The 21,984-nt window shown below is 47.7% G+C and overlaps 2 protein-coding genes across 7 annotated transcripts in view; one reads left to right on the forward strand and one right to left on the reverse strand.

Moving 5' to 3' along the window:
• The window catches only part of RGMA (repulsive guidance molecule BMP co-receptor a), a 32,833-nt gene extending 21,441 nt beyond the window's left edge, over positions 1 to 11,392 (forward strand). Inside the window, exons 3-4 of the mRNA XM_081839127.1 lie at positions 8,610 to 9,121; positions 10,198 to 11,392. Coding sequence (XP_081695253.1) covers positions 8,610 to 9,121; positions 10,198 to 10,908 — 1,223 coding nt within the window. The 3' untranslated portion in view covers positions 10,909 to 11,392. The remainder of the gene's footprint in view (positions 1 to 8,609; positions 9,122 to 10,197) is intronic.
• A 6,904-nt stretch (positions 11,393 to 18,296) lies between these two features.
• Positions 18,297 to 21,984, reverse strand: part of CHD2 (chromodomain helicase DNA binding protein 2) — a 70,486-nt gene continuing 66,798 nt past the window's right edge. For all 6 annotated transcript variants that reach the window (XM_081838655.1, XM_081838657.1, XM_081838654.1 and 3 more), the window contains 2 exons: positions 21,337 to 21,586; positions 18,297 to 20,102 (listed from right to left, as the gene is read on the reverse strand). In XM_081838655.1, coding sequence (XP_081694781.1) covers positions 19,769 to 20,102; positions 21,337 to 21,586 — 584 coding nt within the window. In that variant the 3' untranslated portion in view covers positions 18,297 to 19,768. The remainder of the gene's footprint in view (positions 20,103 to 21,336; positions 21,587 to 21,984) is intronic.

Consider the following 21,984-nt stretch of genomic DNA (forward strand, 5'->3'; position numbering starts at 1 on the left):
CTCTGGATGATCTGATCTGATATGATGTAGTAACAGCTGCCTGGCTTGCTGTCCTCCTACTCATGGCTTCCCTGTCAGTGGTAGCCACAGATAAGAACACGAGACAAGCCTTGCAGGATCAGGCCAATGACCCATCTAGCTCAGCATCCTGTTCTCCCGCTGGCTGACCCGATACCTGTGGTTAAGCCCACAGACAACCACCCTCTGCCCACCTGGGATTCCCAGCAACCAGTATTCAGAGGCAATAACGCCTCCAACAGTGGAGGTAGAACATAGTCATCTTGACTAATAGTTTGGATGAAGAGTTTGGATTTGATATCCCGCTTTATCACTACCCTAAGGAGTCTCAAAGTGGCTAACATTCTCCTTTCCCTTCCTCCCCCACAACAAACACTCTGTGAGGTGAGTGAGGCTAAGAGACTTCAAACAAGTGTGACTAGCCCAAAGTCACCCAGCAGCTGCATGTGGAGGAGCAGGGAATCGAACCCCGTTCACCAGATTGCAAGTCCACCGCTCTTAACCATTACACCACGCTGGCTCTCCAACACCACACTGGCTCTCCACTGACTAATAGGTGGTGTCAGGAGAGGAGGAGAAAGGGAGGGCTATGAGGGGGACAGAGGGGGAACCCAGACATGGTCCTAGCTGCAACCTTTGGATGTGCACTTGAAAGGAAAACCATCTTTAAATCAAGGTTGTAAATCTCCAGTTGCTGTGGCTATTTAAGAATCAGCTCTGAAGGGATCCAGTTCTTCTCCTTTCTTGGTCACAGCATCTGGGCAGGTGTGACGATCAGCTAAAAACTGTGGCCTAGTAACTTGCGTAGGTTATTGGCGTGGATATTTGGCTGATGAATGCTGCTGATACATCCTCTTTAACACATGAAGCCCTCCTTAAAAGTGCACTTTTTCCCAAACCAACCTCTCCGCTTCCAGATGAGCTCTTGCTTAGACAGCTAGATCTTGCAATAATACTTCAGCACTTCTGAAAGATGTTCCAGTGAGTTTCTAAGGGAGTGGGGACAGGAAGGGAGTTTTGCAGAGCGGGGACATCGGCAGAAACCCATTTCCCGCAAACGATTTGCCTCTTGATTTTGCTGAGAAGCCCAAGTTGTTGTGCTCTGCCAGACACACATTTTTATTCTTCTTTTTAAATCTTCAGCTCTTGATCCTTTATACCCCACCCTTCACTGGAATCAACACCTCCGCCTGAGAATGCTGCAATGTTTTGGCAGTGATCTGTTGTATGCATTTGTTTTTGTTGAGAGTTATGTGCCTGGGGCTCTTTTCCTGTACTCCTTTGGGATTGCATGTGTGCAAGGCAGAGCAAACGTGTGTGTGTGTACGCGCGTGCGCATTGAGTTGAGCTGAACAATCCAAAAGCATGAGTTCCCACAATGAAGCATCTTGCTGCCAATAATTTCATGGTGAAGGCAAGCTGAAGCTTCTTGAAGTCCCTGGAGCTGGAGTGAAATATGCAGGTGTTATTTATATGCAAAATCTCCACCATAATGCAAGATTGTTTACTGCAAGAATCCAATAGAATCTGCACTGTTTGTCTACACATGGAGGCGCCCAGAGTAGAGAACAAGTTTTTTTTTTAAAAAAAAATCGTTTTATTTTAACTTGCATCCCACCTGATTTTCAGAAGAAACTCAAGGCATCTAACAAATCCAGACATCATAACAAAATTAAAACATATATTGCAATCCCTGCTTCCAAACCCTGTCATAACATCAAAGAATCAACTTTAAAAAACAAAGCCAAAACTATAGTAGCAATTCCAAAAAGGGCAATCGGGATTAAAACATAGGAACAGAAAATGAAAAACCTTTACCTTTATTAGTTGCCTAAAATACTATATTGGTGGGTCCTCCTGATATACCTGAGTTGGCACAGGGTAGGCACCACTGTGAGAAAAAAGGGGTCTTACTGTAAAAGGTTTTGCCATCACAGCAGCTGTTTCTCCAGGTTTTGCCAACCTGGTGCCCTCCAGATGTTTTGGACTAGAGCTCCAATCAGCCCCAGGCAGCACATAAACCAATCTTTGCCAGGCCTGGGGCATTTCCAAGTGGCCTTTTTATCTGCTCTGATTTGTTTTCCAGGAGAATAGAAAACAATGGCTGTATAGCAAGCATGCATCCTGATTTGTTTGCACAGAGATTACATGACATTGCATCAATGAAGGTGTTGCCCCACACTTTCTGGTAACTTTCCTTATCGCAAAAAAAATCCAGTCTTTGGAGGGAAGCAAATTCATTGCGCAAGACCTCCCATTCAGCTGTAATTGTGCAACCTGAAGTTGCTGGTATGTGATTGAATCTTGCCTGAAAATTGGGACTGTCTTGAAGTGCCCCTTGTTGCTTTCTAGCTGCTAAGGGAAGATTGTTGGGGGCCCCCCCTCTTTTAAAATGGTTTACTATATCAGCCATGGGCATGGTGGTGCCATTCAGGCCTGTAATGTAAAAAAGGGGGAAATCATTTTTTCAAGCCCAGGTTTATGATTTCACTTCCTATAAACACTCCTTTTCCAAAGGCTTTGAAGTTTACCTTTTGCAGGTTTTTTTGGGGGGGGGGGTATTCCTCCCTGCCTATGAGGGTGCCTTGCTTTGATTGTTGGCTCTCTGTTTATGCCAGGGTTTCGCAAACTTGAATCTTCAGGCTTTGGACTCCAGCTTCAAACTTTGGACTGCAACTCCCATCATCCCTAGCAAGCAGGAACAGTGGTCAGGGATGATAGGAATTGTAGTCCCAAAACAGAGTGAGGAAAAGTTAGAAGTGAGATGCTATGTTCTAGAGGAACCATGTTCTGGTCCTTAGGAGCCAACTCCTAGGGGCCATGGGGGCTTTGGCCCCCATAATAAAGTATTTGAGAGGGCTGGGCCTTTGGGGGTGAAGTCAGACTGTTCGAAGGTTACAGCGCCTGCTGCGGTTGTGGAGACCGATGCAGGAGAGACATGTTTAGTTTCAGCTGGGGCAGACGAAGGCGTCCAGGGTGTTTCTTCTCTCTGCACTCCTCCCCACCATCATTCCTTCTCTGGTCATTGCTGTGGATACACAACCTGACTATCTCTCTTGTCTGCAACCACAGGGTGAGGTTGATGTTGCCAACCTTCTTCTCAAATTTGCATACTGTTTAACGGGCCTGGTCCCTGAAGCTTGCTCCCCATAGAGCACATCCTTGCAGAACATCTCTTTAGTTTTTAAAGGATTTTTTTAAAAATCTAACTAACTTGGGTTTAAGTGAGGAGGGATATTCAGCTCCTTAGAGCACATGTGAGGCACTCTCTGTAGCCAGGTCTTGAGACTCTCCTCAGACTATATTCCTTACCAGCCCTCTGCCCACTTTCGCTTCTGGTCCATGATGCCCAGTTGTCCACATGGGAATGTGTCACTCAAGCTGGGAAAACCAGCCCCGTTTTAAGAGGAAAGGCAGGAAGGATGCAAATGTCAAGAACATTGTGGAATCCCAGCCCTAAAATCTTCCAGGTGCCCCCTGCCTCTGAAAAAGATTCTTTCCTCTCTGCACCCTGCAACCTCTGCTCCATTACACAATAAAAATTGCCATGTAAGGAATGTTGGCTCTGTTTTCACCCCCTCCTCTACTTTCACGCCTCTCCCTCTGCTCTTGAAATCTGACCCGATTCCTTTGCACGTGGTGGTAACTTTATTGGCCTGTATTGGAGTCCTCCTTTTCTTTTTCACCCAAAAGATTTCACAGATTTCATTGTCTCTCTTCCTTCAGCCAACCCCTTAGCTAGGGTCTCTGGGGGTCTTCCCACCCTTCCCCCAGTCTCTTTCCCCCCTTCAAATCAGTTTTATGGGACCCTTTCCCCCAGGGCTCCCTGATTTTTTGTCATGCAAACAAGCCTGTGATAATCGCCCTATTCTTTGGCAAAGGTCTTCAGCTCAGTGATTAGCAGTTCAAAGACTCAGAAGCTTAATGGCCTGTCAGGGCCAGCCCACAAACCCCATTCATTCCTGCTCTGGTCATTGGCAGGACCGGCCTGCCTCCTGTGGGTCCCTTTCAGCCCTGCCATGCCTATGGAGGGGCGCTGTTCAAAGCAGGCATCAATCACCACCAGGGCAGGAGGGCTGGGGCAAGGGAGGCCAGGGGTAACAGTAGCTAGTGCATAGGGAAGAGGTTGTCTCCCTCTCATATAATACGCAGCAGTTGGAACAGCTCAGTCGGTAGAGCATGAGGCTCTTAACCACAGGGTTGTGAGTTTGAGCCCCATCTTGGGCAAAAGGTTCCTTTGCATTGCAGGGAGTTGGACTAGATCAGGCATCCCCAACCTTCGGCCCTTCCACATGTTTTGGACTACAATTCCCATCATCCCTGACCACTGGTCCTGTTAGCTAGGGATCATGGGAGTTGTAGGCCAAAACATCTGGAGGGCCACAGGTTGGGGATGCCTGGACTAGATGAGTCTTGGGCTTCCTTCTAATTCTATGAATTCTTTAGGGGAAGCCATGGCTGCTTAAAAGGCTGCTTTAAATGTATGGTGTGGATGGCCTGGTGTTCTCTGCCTTTTGTATGCCTTGCAACCGGTTCTCACAGCCTCTGGGAGGACCTGGGTGCAACAGCCCCTCTCCCCACTTGTGATTCTCAGCAACTGGTATTCACACTCCCAAACTTGGAAAAATATATGCCAACTTTGGAGCTGATGTATGTATTTTGGACCAACTAATGCATTATGGCAGACACTGTCGCAGACTAAAGTTCACTTCATTGGCAGATCAGCACATGGGTTTATCTTGCGCATGACAAGCAGTGAGGTTAGAGCAGTGATGGCCAAACTTGGCCCTCCAGCTGTTTTGGGACTACAGCTCCCATCATCCTGTTAGCTAGGGATGATGGGAGTTGTAGTCCCAAAACAGCCGGTGGGCCAAGTTTGGCAATCACCGGGTTAGAAGGCAATGAAATGCAAGAGAAATATGCAGGCTACCATGCTAAAGCTTAGAGCTGCCTTCCCCAACCTGCTGCACGTCAGATGTTTTGGACTACAACTCCCCCAAGCATCAGGCAGCATAGTTCCATCGGCAGAGCATGAGACCCTTAATCTCAGGGTTGTGGGTTCAAGCCCCACGGGTGAAAGATTCCTGCATTGCGGCGGGTTGGAGTAGATGATCCTTACGGTCCCTTCCAACTCTACAATTATGTGATTCTATCTGTGGGGCACCAGCTTGGGGAAGCCTATCTTCGATGTGTGTAATGGTTACGTGGCCGTTTGAAAAGCAAACACAAACATCCCGGGATTAAAGCCTGCAGCACATCCTGCATTTATTTATCCTCTGTGCCCGTGCGGAGTCAGACCGTGCACACAGCCAGATAATACTGGATTTGCTTTTGCGCAGACTGTGGCACAGGGCAGCCTCTCGTTTGGCTCACCCGTCGCCTGCCCCCCACTGCACCCCCAAGTCCTGTGGTTCAGTTTTTCCTTCTCCCTGAGCATTTGGAGCCAGCGAGGCCTGCTCCTGTGCTAAGTCATCCGCGGCCGAAACGCAGATGTATTGTGAGTTGATGGAAAATGGATTATGTGAAAATGAACAAACAGGGTTTTCTTGGCTTCGGATCAAATCCGTTTGTCCAGAGCTGCGCCAAAGCTGCTGGCTGTATGGAGCGTGTTGCCCTGAGGGTGGGTGGAGAGGAGGGGAGGAGATGGAGTTACGGCAAGCAGGCATTAGCCCTGCCCAGATTCCAGATGGGAGACTGGGGGAGCGGTGGGGAGACAAGGAAGACAGGATCTTCACAATCTAGACTGCACCGATTCACTAGCCAGAGATGGCTGTGCTCTGCCTCCACAGCCAGAGACAGTACAGTGGTACCTCGGGTTACAGATGCTTCAGGTTACAGACTCTGCTAACCCAGAAATAGTACTTCGGGTTAAGAACTTTGCTTCAGGATGAGAACAGAAATCGCACGGCGGCAGTGGGAGGCCCCATTAGCTAAAGTGGTACCTCAGGTTAAGAACACTTTCAGGTTAAGAATGGACCCCCGGAACTAATTAAGTTCCTAACCCGAGGTACCACTGTAAATGCTTCTGAATACCAGTTGATGGAAGCCACAGGCAGGGAGAGTGCTCTGGTCCTGCTTGTGTGGTTCCCACAGGCATCTGATTGGCCACAGTGAGAACAGGATGCTACACTAGATAAGCCATTGGCCTGATCCAGCAGGGTTCTTGACTCAGAGCAATTGGGGGCAGCTGCAGTGGCCAGTGTTAGAAACTCAGATATTTAAGCCAGACGACAAATAGCTCCTTCAACCAAGGTTACAGTCACCCAAACTGAACGTCTAGTTGCCATTTTGGGGCAAGGCTGCCCAAAAGTCTTGTTTTTCAATCACGACTGTGATTGATTCTCTTCAGATAGCAGCGTTGAGCTAGGTTAAGAAAGTTGAGAATGTAAAAGAAGAAAAGTCACTTGATCCAGGGACAGTCCACATCTATATAGGCCTGTTCCTACCACTTTCTTAATGGACCATTCATGGACCATTCATAAAATGTAATAATATTTTTCACAACTGTGAGCCGGGCAGGTGGGTAAGTGAAGACATGTGATGACAATTCACTATAACATTGTTCTCAGGCTGCACAGAAAAAGCATTTGGGTTCCTGAAATTCATTCTGACTGTGCAGATAAAATACAACTGATAGAATTTCACAGGATGTGGTATTCATGATCCCCAGGCATTTATCTCTAGATGGTGGAGATGACAGGCATCAAGAGGATAAGGGAATGGTTTGTGGAGACTCCCAAGGGTCAGCCTGGGAGGAGGTAGTTACGTCACAAGGCTGAGGTTCCTCACTCCTGCAGTAATCCTTACAACAATCCTTGGACTGTAAGCTGGTTGGGGCAGGGACCTCCCCTTTTATACTATGTATGTCCTACACAGGTCCTTAAATTCTGCTACAAGGATGATTAAGATAATGTGAGCTGTGTGCTTTGTACACCTACAATCCTGCCCAGCTGGGGATTTCGGAGCAGAGAATTCTGGATTTACACCTCTGGCTCTCGGCTAAGATAAATATCACCACCTCTCACACCACTATCCAGCCTGGATTTCCCTTGTGGTATTGTGGGGTGTCAGCATAGTTGCTGTAATAGATTTCTCCTCTGCTGTTTTGTGCTACTCGTTCCACATGTCTCCCTCCCTCTGCGCGCGCGCACACACACACACACAGAGAGAGAGAGAGAGAGAGAGAGAGAGCGCAAATTGAGGGATCTTGACTCCTCTGCACTAGCGGGCCAAGGGGGTTGAGTCACGCTGGTGTTTTGCAATCTGAAGGCATTGGCACTGAGCAGAGGTGCTGAAGGCGGCCCTTTGTCAACCAATTAGGGTGGCCAACCAGCTGCAGCAGAGGTTGAGTGGCCCAGTAAAAGCCTTTATCTCCTTCAAGCAGGAGAGAGGAGATGAGTGAGGAGGGGCTGCTTCCAGCTCTCAGATCAGGTGCATTAATGAGAGTTCGTTCAGGTGGGGGGGGCAGGGGACCAATGACCTGATTCAGTATTTTAGACAGCTCCTGACGCTCCAGGGAAGAAGAAGAGTTTGGATTTGATATCCCGCCTTTCACTCCCTTTAAGGAGTCTCAAAGCAGCTAACATTGTCCTTTCCCTTCCTCCCCCACAACAAACACTCTGTGATGTGAGTGGGGCTGAGAGACTTCAGAGAAGTGTGACTGGCCCAAGGTCACCCAGCAGCTGCATGTAGAGGAGCGGAGACGCGAACCCGGTTCCCCAGATTACGAGACTACCGCTCTTAACCACTACACCACACTGGCTCTCAGAAGAAGGTTCTCTTGTTGAGGAAAGAACACACAGGACTGACTCCTGGAATTTATACCAGGCTTGGCCAATCAGGCAGCTTCATGCTGCCTGTCAGTTACAGGAGAAGATGCCCGTTATTCCGTTCTACAGCTGAAGGGGCTGCTTCTAAGATGACCTGCTTATTGAGTCTTCATCCTGGTTCGTAGGGAGATTAGATGACATTGGCTGTTCAGTGAGCACACATTCTGATCTGCTTGTGGAGAGGTTAGACAACTTTGCATCAAAGCAAGGGTCACCCCACACTTTTCCAATGTGTTGTCTCGTTGCTTTTTCTTATTCCACTCTTTTCGGAGCATTCCCCTGTCACTGTCCAATAAGCAAAAAGTAAGTGTGTGTGTGTTTAAAGTGGATTTGTTGTGTTAGGTTGACACGAGTGCTTCAATTCACTTTAAAAGCACAAACCTAAAGTTCTAGTCTGTGTTTGAATCTGTCCTGCAAAATAGTGACAGTCTGAGAGGTTGGGGGAAAGTATGGCTTTTGCATTTGTTCTTTTTCTTCTCTCTCTCTCTCTCTCTCTCTCTCTCTCTCTCTCTCTAATACACACACGCCCTATTGAAAGTTTATGTATGACACCTGGCTTTGGAAATTTGGCCTTATATGGAGACGTGTATGTGAAACAACACATCAAGCTGTTTCCCCCAGAACTTAAAACTACATAAAACCTTTAGGAAAACATCTCCCCCTACCGGCCTCGAAGTTTCTTCTCTCTCTTTCCCCTGCCTAAAACTTCTCAAAATCTCTCCGTGTTTTAAAGGTGTGTGCCTTGTTTCCTTTCTTCCACAGTGACGTCTCAGTGCAAAATCATGAAGTGCAATTCTGAGTTCTTGGCGGCCACGTCGGGGCCCCACCATGTGGGGGCAGAGGACACCCCCGAGTTCTGCATGGCCCTCCGAGCCTACGCTCACTGCACTCACCGCACCGCCCGCACCTGCCGCGGAGACCTGGCTTACCACTCCGCTGTCCACGGCATCGACGACCTGATGGCCCAGCACAACTGCTCCAAAGACGGCCCCACTTCCCAGCCGCGGGTCCGCCCTCTGCCCCGAGGTGACAGCCAGGAGCGCTCAGACAGCCCGGAAATCTGCCATTATGAGAAAAGCTTCCACAAACACTCTCCTCCTCCCAACTATACGCACTGTGGGCTGTTTGGAGACCCCCACCTGAGGACTTTTTCTGACAGTTTCCAGACTTGCATAGTCCAAGGGGCATGGCCGCTCATAAACAACAACTACCTGAATGTGCAGGTCACCAACACACCTGTCTTACCCGGTTCCACGGCGACAGCTACTAGCAAGGTAAAGGCATGACCTATTCAGTGCCTGTTATTTTAAGATGACGATGCCTCACAGCAGCTTTGCTGAGAATTCCCACTTCTGTGTCTCACATAGCTGAATAAAGTAGGCACATCTCTAGGTCCACATTCACGCCGTCTGTTTGAAATTTCCCCAGGTGCCAGGTGCATTTTGCAATTGGCATGGGTCCAGAAGAGCTTATTTCTTGCATTGATATCCCACCTTTTTCTCCAAGGAGTACATGGTTTACCCCCTCCCCAATTAATACCTACAACAGCCCTATGAGGTAGGTTAAGAGGCTGTGACTGACCCAAGGTCATCCAGTGAGTGGGGGTTTGAACCCTGATCTCCCAGGTCCTAGTCAGACACTCTAACCACTACACCACACTGGCTTCCTAGAGTATTTCTGTATGCGGCAGCTCTATAAATTAAGTAGGTAAAAAAATACAGGGAAAGCAAAATGACACTTAGAGAAGGATCCAAAATATTTCCCTTGAATTTGATTTATTCTAGATTGTTGTATTCAATGTTTTAATATATTGTAAACCACTTGGAGATTATTTTTTTTCAAACATAAAGCAGATTAGAAATGAACTGAATAATAATAGTAATTTTTTTAAATTCCACAGGGAAAAAAATGCTTCCTAGGCATTCCATTGTTCAACCTAGATTTAAGGTGCCATTTGGCGATTAGGTTATGTATCTGAGTTTCTAACGCTGGTTCACACCATGTATGTAAAGCACTGGGATATCACGTTATCCCTGCAAGGGATTCTGGGAGCTGTGGTTTGTTAAGGGTGCTGAGAGCTGTTCTCTCCCCTCCCCTGCCGAGCTACAATTCCTAGAGTGGATTAACAATCAATCCCCTTTCCCTAGAGAGTTCTGGGACTACAGGTCCCATCCTCCCCAGCCATTGGCCATGCTGGCTGGGACTGGGGGTCAAGTTAGCCACCCCTCCACTGAAGGGACAGAAGTGTATGAGTGGCTATGGTTGGATCAATGAGCTCTTACCAATCTCAGTAACTCTCCCTTTTCATACCATCTCTCTCCCCACCCTCCAACCTTTCTTCCCTATTTAGCTCACCATAATTTTCAAGAGCTTCCAAGAATGCGTGGAGCAGAAAGTCTACCAGGCCGAAACGGATGAACTCCCAGCAGCCTTTGCTGATGGCTCCAAGAACGGTGGCGACAAGCATGGTGCCAACAGCCTGAAGATCACTGAGAAGGTGTCCGGCCAACACATTGAGATCCAGGCCAAGTATATTGGCACTACCATTGTGGTGAGGCAGGTGGGCCGCTACCTCACCTTTGCTGTGAGGATGCCCGAAGAGGTGGTGAAAGCGGTTGAAGACGGAGACAACCAGGGCCTCTACCTCTGTCTCTGGGGTTGCCCGCTCAACCAGCAGATAGACTTCCAGGCCTTCCGTTCGACCGCACAGACCACAGAGAACCGGGCTCGCCAGAAAGGGGCCAGCTCTCCGTCTCCGCCAGAGCATTTCACCTATGAGACAGCCACAGCAAAGTGCCGAGAGAAGCTTCCGGTGGAGGACTTATACTTCCAGTCCTGTGTCTTCGACCTCTTGACGACGGGCGACGTCAACTTTACCCTTGCTGCTTACTATGCCTTTGAAGACGTCAAAATGCTGCACTCCAACAAAGACAAATTGCACCTCTACGAACGGACACGAGACTTGGAGACAGGCAATACGGCCCCCTTGGAGCCTCCCACGCTTCTCCTTTTTCTGGGGGTGTTGGCGTTCTTGAGCCAATGGACAGCTGTTTTCCTATAGGCCGTCATCTGTGACAGACCTCCTGAGTCGGGGAAAACAAGAGAACAATTGTACTGGGTAACTAAGAGGCTGAGCCAGCTGAGAGCGAACAGTTTTAGTGACTGCTTTTTCTTCAGGGGGAAAAACCCCCAGAAAAAGCAATTGATCGAATAGGTTTGAACCTTCTTTCTAAGTGAAGGCCTCCTTTTATGTTAAAGAGTTCTGAACTTGTGGTTGACCCCTGCTCTTGTTCCCTTCCTCCTCTGATAGGAAAGGATAATGGGAGGCTTCTCACTGTCCCCCCACCCCGATCCCTCCATGTTTGCTGTACTACAAATGGTTGTGGTGATTGTGACATTGGCGTTTGTGTAAAAGTCAAAGTAGGCTGCTGCTTTTTTTAAGACAGGCAGTGGCAAGTTGCCAGTTCCAGAAATGAACTGCAGGATCATGACTGAACAGAGGTGAAAGAAAGAAAGAAAGAAAGAAAGAAAGAAAGAAAGAAAGATCCATTCAAAGGGTTATGTGCGAGCAGAGCTTAGTCAGGCATGGGCAGCAGAAGAGTCGTGTTCTCTCCTCCACAGCTGGCTTCTAGTTCAGTGCACCTGCTTTTCCCGGGGTGTGCCGAACGCTCTTGGCAAACTGGCTCTCGCGTGCTCACACCCTCACACATGTGAGACTTGCCATTGCACGTGCAAACAGCTGTGGGTGCACACCCAGTTTCTGTGATCTTGTTTGTGTGCAGCTGCTGGCAGCTGCCTTTGCACAGGTGGGTGGGGTAAAGGATGAGCATTAGGCCTTCGCCTCCTCTGGCCCCAGAAGGATGGTGTACAGGAGACCCAGTCTCTAAGAACGTGCTTCTTACCACTTTCTCAGCATCCAGCAGTGGGGGAGCCCTAAGGGGATGGTAGTCCCTTTTAACGGAAAGAACAGAATTCCAATAGGGAAGGCATTGTGGGATGATGCTGTGCTTTTTGACGTTGATCCAGCGTTCCCTTTGTAGAAGGCCTTCCCTACAACTCAGATCTTTGTTTTTCTTCAAGGATTGCTGTCTATTTGCTAATTCCTCTTTCCTCCTATCCTCCTCTCTTGCTTTCAGAGGGGTAAAACAAGGCCAGTATTTCGGTGGCCCAAAGTGCCACTTCCTTTTTGGTACAACCAAGGCTACCATGGTGTCCAAGAAATGGGCATCAAGAACTTGCTTCCTTTCAAAGTCCTTTGCTTAGGTGACCCAAAATCCTCCTTGGGGTTTTTGTGCTGTAAAGAACAAATCACACCAAGCCATCGGGAGCCCCGGGGAGATGCTTCCGAGTTCCAAAAAGGCGTGCTTGTTTTCCCTACACTCCAGTTTGATTCCCAAGCCTATGTTTGAAGATTGCAGTTGCCCCCTGAAATCCTCCTTTATGCATGAGCCACAGGTGTGGTGATCAGGTGATCCATAATTCCTGCTGAAAAGAAGCCCTCTGAGGAGGCTACCTGCTGGATCTCTGCATTCCTGCTCTGGGCTTGCAGAAATTCAGGAAGTAGATTCCTTTGAAAATGGGTAAAGTCTCACCGTTGATCACTTTAAACTAGTGCTGTGCTGATATCAGTCCTCCAGTTTGCTTTCTTTGTTTTCTTCCCCTGCTTCAGTTTTTATACCTCATTCTCAGGGTGCTTCAGTAGTCCGTGTGTGCAAGATTTGGGACTTATGGTTGCAAAGTGGCCAAGAGTAGTCTTTGTTTTATTTCCAGTAATATTCTCCAGCCTTTCTGCAGCCTCCCCGGCTGCCTGGGCATCCTGATCTGAAAAAAACCCAAGGGAGGAGTTGCCTTGTGATGTCTTCCCCTGGGCTTTGATTGACAATGCAGGCACCCAGGAAGGCTGCAGAGCACAGACCACCGGTGAGATGAGAATTTAATCAGAAGTATTTCTTCCCTGTGATAATTTTTGATTTCCCCCCCCCCCCTTTCTCATTAATTGGTAGAAAGGGGTCAAATAAAATGCAGGAATGTGTTGTTGTTTTTCTGCACAGCACTATTCAAAATATTGACCTTTTCAGGTTTGAGAGCAAACCATACCTCTATTTTAATTTGGGTTTTTGAGGGGGCAGGGAAAGCCTCAGTATTTTGGAAAAGTCTTAAACAGTTTGGCATGCCTGTTCTCCTTTGTGTCTCATCACCTTGTCTTCCTGCATAGAAGTTTCCAAGCCAGGGAGTGTCTAGGAAAACTCTTACTGACCCTGGATAGAGATTCCAGGCAAATGGCATCTTCAGCTTGGATCCCCTGCCCCCTGATTCTCTTTGGCAGCTCACAGTGTGACATTTCAAGCCTCTTCCACTTTTCCCATCCTCACTTAGGGCCACATTGTACATGTCAAATGCAATCTGTGCACCAGCCGTGCCAGTTTTGTGGTGGAAGTTCCCAGATGTGTCCAGCCAACAGGTCAACCACAGAAGACAAGCTTGAGGTGCTCCTTGGACCATCCCAAAGCCCAGAAGATGCACACCCATAAAACACAGCCATCGACATTGTTCCACAGTGACTGCACACCTGTGTATTTCATTATTTGTACACGCAGTGACTTGCATATATGCAAAATGTCACATGTGGCAACCTTCATGTGGGTGTTGTGCTGTTTCCTATACAGAAGCTCTTTCTCTGTGGGAAAGAGATGGAGCTCATAACCCCAAATTCTTTCATTTGTTTGCTACAGCATCTCCTCTGCCCCAAGGAGACCCCTGTAGTGGACCAGAGGACTAAGCTATCAAAGAGCAGCATCTTTGAGGAACCAGCTCACATGGAAGGTGCTACCCCCATAATACTTGGTGATTGATTGAAATTTGCCCAGCAGTCAAACTTCCACCCACCAGCATCTCTGCTGCCCACACTGAAAAAGCAGCAGAGGAACACAGTTTAGTAGCCATTTGATGTATAGGATTGTGTCTTCTAATATATAGAGTGCCCTCACATTGGTGACTGTACAGGGGTGTAGCTTTCTTTTCCTTCCTGAACAGTTTAAAGAAAAATACATGTTGACTGTTTCATTCTATGGTTTGTTCACCGATGGCCCTTTCCTCCTCCTTTCATCATTGATCTTGAAATTGGGAGCTCTCAACTTGAGCTGTGAAGTGTGCAAACTCGAGAGTCATGTGGAAGGAACGAGGAGATTGGGAGATGCTAAGGCTGAAAAGTGGGACTTGGCCTTCATGTACTCTAGAAGCGCTCACTGTAGCCAGAGGGGCTACAAAGTATTGCCCCTCCAGATGTTGCTGGACTTCAAGTCCCATCAGCCTGCAAGCCGTTATGGTCAACTGTCAGGGCTGATGGGAGTTGGAGTCCCAACAATCTCTGGAGGGCCACAGCTTCTCTGTTCTTGGTGTGCAAGTTGAGCTCACCACCTTGGTGGTTCATTCTAATCCACCGGCAACTCGCAACAGCTAATGCTGCTTGTGTTTCAAAATTGTGGGTGCTACTCAGAGTAGACTCAATGAAATTCATAGACCCAAGTTGGCCATGTCCATTAATTTCAACAGGCATACTCTGAGTAGGAGCAATATTGGAGACAAGGCTCATAAGCTTCATTTCACCATATTTAGTTCAAAATTGTCTTCCTTGGGAAAATGGAGGCCACGTTCACACCATACATTTAAAGCACTGTGATGACCATGTTAAAACAGTTGTGACTTCCCCCAAAGAATCCCAGAAGCCATATTTTGTTAAGGGTTCTCAGAGTTGTTAGGAGACCTCAACACACATTCCCTCACAGAGCTACAATTCCCAGAGTTCCCTGGGAAGAGGGATTGATTGGTTTAACAATCTGAGAATGGTAGCTCTGGTAGGGAGTTAGGGTGTCTCCTCATACCTCTCAACAGACCACAGCTCCCCAAATTTGGGGGGTTAAGCCATGACTGACCAAAGTGGTACCATAATGCTTTAAATGTATATGGCCTTTGTAAGGTCTTCAAATTAGGTAGCGATGGCCCTTCTTCATTGCCATTGCAGTTCCTCCTCCTCCTCTCCAGTTGACCTCACAGTCCAAAAAGTTCAACAAGGTTTTCCAACTATAGGAATATCTCTAATGTTAAAAAATATTTTTTTAAGCACTTTATTTTGGTTTACATTATAGGGCTCATTCTGGCTTGCAGGTGAAGTGAAGCCGATAAAAACCCAATGGATTTTTTAAAAAACAAAAACACAAGGGTGGGGGGGAGACACAATTCCAGCCTCACTGACCCTTTTCCTTCCCAGCTTCTTTTGTGTTTGTGTGTAGAATTTTGTCTGTAAATACTGTAAATTATTTATTGATGAAAAGTGCAAGTAAAACATTTTCTTCCCAACCATATGGACAGTGAATTCCTTTCTTGTGATGCAGTTTTTTGTAGGAGTGAGAAAAGTCGCAAACCATGTGCCTTCCTTTCCTTTTCATTAACTGCTTAGCCTAACTTCCCCCAACCCAGTGGTCTTTGAATGTTTTGTGCTACTGCTCCCATCAGCCCCAGGCAGTGTGAGGTCTCTGAAAGAACTGAAATGTCTTCCCAATCTGTCCTAACCCTAGAGATGCTCACATGTGTACAGTTTGGGTACCTGTGTACTTACTACCTGGTCTGTGCAGAGCAACAAACATACACTTTTCCCCACAAGTGTGTATATGTAGAGGCAGCTTGTACCTGTGTTCTGTGTGAATCAGCTTACTGAAACTTCCAGCTAAATTATTAAGGAACTAACATTGATTCCTCCCCGCCACCCCTTTGTACGAAACAAAACCACCCCATAGCTCTTCCTTTTGAGTGAGTTTTTAGATTTGCGGCCGTCAAATTTCTAGAACTTTTGCCAAGTATGTTTCAGCTGAAGTGTGATCTAGGAACTGTAAAAATACAAGGGCCCCTGTTGGCTCAAGCCAGCAGCCCCTTCAGTCCATCATCTTCTTACAGTGATCAGCCCAAGATGCCTCTGGGAATCCCTGAAGGAAGACATGAACACAACAGTGCTCTGCCCACTTACAATTCCTGGCAACTGGTGTGCAGAGGCCTGCCACCTCCGATAAACATCCACAAACTTCAGAATTCCAGAAAACTTAACGGGCTTTACTTATGTATGTTCTGGGTTTCTAGAGAAATGTGTCCATTGTATACCTTTGGAGATCTATCACAAGAATAAGACGACCAAACTTCTAGATAGAGCATTTATGGAACTAAAAGGGTGCGATCCACACTAATAATAACTACGCAGGGGTTTAATACCTCCCACAGACCCAACAGGTTTCAGATGAAATCTCCCTCCTTGAATACCCCCCTTCTCTTCCACTTCTGGGCCTCCTTGCGAAACCAGACTGCTCGCCCTTGCCAAAACTCTTGGAATAAATGGCTGAGTCAGTGTTTCCATTATAAAATCTGTCTCTATGGGGAACACGTCTCAGCTGTGAAATTTCACTCCTGGTTCCAGTGCTTACAGGTGTGGAAAATCCTTTGTTAGGCTCTCTCCTCCTGTCCTCTCGCCATGAATGACCTGCTGCATGAAAATGCTTTTATTTCTGCTCTTACTCAACTCTGAGGAATCCCAGGATGTAAGGCAGAGCCCCAGCAGAGGAAGCTTCACGGAAGATGGGAAGCAGCCAGGCAAGTTAAGCACCTGTGAGAGTTGAGCAACAGGGCAAGGCCAGTAAATCCCTTTTGGTCTCAACAAAGCCAGGTTTCCAGGAAAACAAGCCCAACCAACAACCAAACAAAACTGTTTCTGAAGGCAGGAAGCCAGTTAGTTGGGGGTGAACTTCCCCCATCTGTTGTGCTATGTACAACTGCCCAAGGGACAGAAGTCAGAGGTGTGTGTTCTGTAAAATGCACTGGCCTGGAGAGGCTGTGTAAGGCAGAGGATTAAAGACCAGGGCTGCCAGGATGTACTCAAGGCATCCTATTCCGCTGAGCGCTGCTCCACTGTCACTTAAGAAGGAGTCCTGTTGGAGCAGGCCAAAGACCCATCTTGTCCAACATCGTGTCACTAAACCTTAAAGTCTCTGTTACAAAAAGTGATGTGGAAAGACAGCTCTAGCCAGAAAGAGCCAACTCCTAAGGCATTCCCTTCCCCTCCAAGATGCTAATGTCTGCCCCTTTCTAAACCTACATATATACTTGTCAATGCAGGGTGACATTTCATGTTATCTGAAGAAATGATTGATGCATAAAAGCATAGAATCACAGAATTGTAGAGTTGGAAATGACCTCAAAGGTCATCGAGTCCAACCCCTTGCAAAGAAGGAATCACAGCTCAAGGATCCTGAAAACCTCCAGCGAATCCACTACCTTCCAGTTGGCTACCTTGCCTGGTAGCCAAAGCCTACAAATACGGAAACTAAAACTCAAGATTCTAAAATATTGCCATAAGTATACATACAACATGCCATCATGTTATAGCTGATGTCTTCTACGTCAATGGATTCATTTATCGCATTTTTGGCTGACCCCATGAAGTCATCCGAGCGGTTTTTCAGTCTGAGGGCCGCAATTCTCTAGCCTCAATCCAGGCAGGCAAAAAGTTGTGTGAGAATTCAAGCACCCAGGCCAGCCAGGCAAAAAAACAACAACAAACAAACAAACAAAACAAAACCAGGAAAGTGCAAAGCAAGGTGAATTTATTTGTGTGTGTGTGTGTGTGTGTGCGCGCGCGCGTGCTTCAGAGAATCCTGAGGGCCATATATAGACTTGGAGGCCAAACCTGGGGCCTAAAGTTGCCCATTCAGATGAGGTTCTCCATCCTGATCTATTGAATTGCAGTGTATTTATGTACAGGCCTCTTCAGCACCTGGGAACTGAGCCAGTTTGCTCAGGTACTAGCCAGGAGACAACACCCATGCAAGGTCATTTGTCAGGCAAGCTTTATACAGATGTAGTGCTTGCAACACAGATGGTGAGTTGGTGCAGGATCTGATGAAAAAGTCAGATTCAAGAATATTCTGCAGCTTGGAGCTTGAGCATCTGACAAACGATTTAAGGAGCATTTTTTAAGATTCTGGAAGGCAGGATACCCTTCGCTCATCATCCCGCTGTTACATGTGCACATGAAATGAGATTTTCAATGAAGTGGTGAGCCTCATTTTGGAAAACGTGTGCCTACACGGTGGGTTCATCCAGAAAAATGTCCTGCATTTTCTGCACAGGAAGTAGCAGGGAAGACCAAGATTTATATCCTGCCTTTCATCCAAGGAACTCGAGGAAACAGAGCATTCTCCCCCTCGCCAAGTGCTTTATGGGTGAGAGAAAGTATGTGTGTGAGAACGTGTGCCTGCACATGCAGGACTACATGTGAGTGTGTGTTTGGACATGTCTGCTGTAGCCTGGAATCAGTCCAGATAAGCCAAACCTCAAAACCATCCAACGAACCAACACAAGGAACTCATCGCGCGGTGGTAGCAAACAGAAAACAAGCAGTCAGTCCGATTTCTGAAAATGTCCATGTCACATTTTAATATACAAGAATCCAAAGTACAGCCTACAATGTAGGAAAAAATTTTTAATACATACTCTATAAACAAACATATTTACATCAGAAATCACTAGGACAGTGGCAATTCTTTTTGTCACAAATATAAATTAATTATCAATAACTGGTTGCGGCTGTTGTTGTTTTTCTTTTAGCCGGTGGGGTAATGTTCTGTTTCTCCCTCCCCCTCAGAAATCCACAGCTTAGTCCTTCCAGCCTGTAGATATTGGAGAAAATGGGTGGGGGACAATACTGCCATGCAGATGTTGGGAATGGACCCCAGAAATAATATTCCTCCCCCATTCCCAAATCCATCAAGAATTCATCCAAACTGGGATCCAAACCCAGCGCTACTTCCTCAATCCTGGCACAATACAGATTCTAACATGTGCAGTTAATGTTCTTTCCTGGGAAAATGAGAAATGAGAATCAACCTACAGTGGGGGAGTGCATTCCCCCCCCCCCAAGCCCTGGTGTTTCAGTAACAGGACCGGAACGTCTCCAACTGTAGGTGCCTGAGACTATATGCAAGTCTCGGGCACCTACAGTTGGAGATGTTAAAGTCCTGCAAGGCTTGGGCACCTGTGGGTTTGCTCCTGTTGAATGGTGGAGGTTTGGCATAGGAGTGAGGGAGGAGTGGGGAGGAGCAAGTCCTGAGATGAATGGTGCAGCCTTTCAGTAACAGGACCTGAACATCTCCAACTGTAGGCGCCAGAGACTTGCATATATATATATATATGTGCAAGACTTGCATATATATATGTGTGTGTGTGTGTGTGTGCAAGGCTTGCATATAATCTATATATATGTGCAAGACTTGCATATATATATATATATGTGCAAGTCTTGGGCACCTACAGTTGGAGATGTTCAGGTCCTGTTACTGAAAGGCTGCGCCAGCCACCTCAGGACTTGTTCCCCCCCACCCATCCCTCACCCCTATGCCAAACCTCCACCGTTAAAGAGGGGCAAACCCACACAGGCCAGCACCTCCATTCCCATTCTCCATCCCAGCCAATGACTTGGATCTCCATAGCGAGGCCATACAGGTCTCCTTCCTCCGTCTGTGCCTCAGGCAGCCATCGATTGAAGTTCCATGAAATGTCCATGGGATACCAGTTAGGCCGCGAGACACAGAAAACAAAACAAAAACCCAGGGTGGGCCTGGCCTTTTCCCCGCATCAGGTCACTCGAGTGAAGGGAAGTCAACTCCCCAAACATTTGGCCAGCAGGATTATGTGAGGAGAGATTGGGGCAGAAATCCAGGCAACCCCCCCACAATTGGTCCAGCTCTTATGATCCTTCTGCAAATGTAGGACCCAACAGCAGCAGGTTCAGAGTCTCTGGTTACGAACCACAGCACCTGCCATTTTACCTCAGGCCAAATTACCTCAGATGAGGTTCTCGCCTGATCTCCCAACCATGAAATCTAAGTTTTCCGGCTGCTCCAGTTATAATCTGGATTGTTCTTTTGTTCTAATGACCTGTCTAGGGGTGACCGGTGATCTAGAGGGGACTTGGTGTCGTGTGGAGATTTCTGTGACGGTGGGGAGCGAGGGTCCGAGACTTGGGAGTGAGGAGGGGGGAGAAGCTGTTTGTAATCCGGCGATTTGTCCAGGTGGAAAGGCCGGTAATGGTCTGAGGGACCCTGGCCATGGTAGCCCATGGAAGGCCTATGGTCAGGCATCCTCCTGAAGTCCTGCTGGTGGTAATTCTGAGACCGGAACTCATCTGATCTCCGTCTCTTCGAATCATGGTGATGCCTAGGCAGAAGCAAACACAGAGAGCAGTCGGCTCAGAAGTGGGGACTGAGGAAACATCCTATTCCCAGATGGCCGGGACTGGTGGGAGCCATAGGCCATCAGGGCACCAGGTTGGTTTCTCAACATGGTTTGTTTGGAGAGAAGCAAATCACAGGCCCATGTCCACATGCAATGACCCACCTGCAGACCATAGTGACCTGGGGCAGTTTGTATGGGAGAAAGCAGTCCCCTAGTCCCCAACTAGCTCTTCCCTCGCCTCTTTTTGGGAAGTGCAGGGCTCCATGTCTACCGAAACAAGACTATGTCCAACCCATTCAAATAATCAAGAAAACATTTAGAGTTCCAGCCAGTCTTAAGGGAAAGTTGCCTTCCCCCGATCTCTGTTGGCCTCACTCTGTAATGGTGTTCTGACTGGCTCCCCCCACCCCGAGTTCCTCAAGACACAGTAATTGACAGGAGGAAGCTGAGAGCAGGAGATCATCCTATTGCTGGTCTACATGCGGCACTGCTTCCAGTCCACTGCAAGTCGTCTTCTGCCCAGAACCATGTCATTTGTCTGACTGTGGTGAAATTACATGACTAACATAATTAATTATGCAAATGCATTCCATTGTCATGACGTTATTCCACCCTGCTCGTTTCAATGCAAAGGAAATGCAGTGCATAAAGGGGGGGAGTAATCTAATGTTTGTTTTTAGCGACCGGGGTGGGGGTGTTGTTCCACCAAGTGAGCGCATGTGCTTTTTGCAGACGGACAAGGAAAACGATGTTACCTTGTATGTTTCTCTACTGCACTGGCTGAGAGGAAATTAAGAGCCAAGCTTGTGGCTCAAATCTGTCTTTTTTCTGTGTTTTGGCTTACAGCTAAACAAAACTGTTCCTGCTACTACTAATCAACTGCGTATGGTTTGTGAACTGAAAACAAAAACAACAGTGAATACAGATTGCATTTACTGGACTGATTTCAGTCCTGAACGTGGGATGAATAAGCCAACATTGGCCATCTCCACTCCCGCTTCTCCCATTTTTGTTGGAATACTCTGATGTCGCTGCTCGATGCTGGGGCCTGGCTAGAAATTAAGTTGTCACCTCATTCAACAAAGCCAGGCCTCCACCTAGTGGCCAGTGCTGGGGGCGAGGAGGACATGAAACAGCTCAGGGCAGAGCTGGAGAGGCCTGGTTGCTGAGTGCAGGGAATCGGCTACCCGGCCAAGTTCTGCTGCTGGTGGCTCACCTGTCGTAATAGTCCCTGTGGCCCCGGTGATCTCGGTCACTGTTGTACTGCTCATATGGCCGCTTGCGGCTTGGGTTATTCAGCCGGTAGTTGCGAGGTTCACCACGAGGCTCACCACGTGGCCGGCGGTCTCCATAGTGGTGCTCTTTGTACCAATGAGGTTCATACTGATGATGCCGTTCTCCACCCCACACTTGGTTGCTGTTGCCGCCATAGCTGAATTTGCGGTCTCTCTGCCAGTCACCTCGCTCTGCACAAACGGAAGGGAGGGGAAGGCTCAACTCGGTTTCACGAAACGCCCTTGAATGGGCAGGACAGGATCCCTAGGGGTCCCTGGAAGCTGATGCGCGCGGCGGGGGTTCTCCACGATCAGATCAGTCCTGGGCATTGTCACAATGGACTGTACAAAGCCTGCCTGTCCCTCCGTACAAACCCTTAAGCCAAAATGTATCTTAGGTTTTTATACTTTGTGAAGCACTTATAAGCCTTGTTTTGCACTGAGCGGTATAAGGTTACAGGTAAAGGACCCCTGGACAGTGAAGTCCAGTCAAAGGCAACTATGGGGTTGTGGCACTCATCTCACTTTCAGGCCGAGGGAGCTGGCATTTGTCCACAGACACCTTTCCAGGTCACGTGGCCAGCATGGCT

The sequence above is a fragment of the Podarcis erhardii genome (genome assembly GCF_964252035.2).
Source record: "Podarcis erhardii genome assembly, chromosome: 14".
Classification (NCBI taxonomy): Eukaryota; Metazoa; Chordata; class Lepidosauria; order Squamata; family Lacertidae; genus Podarcis; species Podarcis erhardii.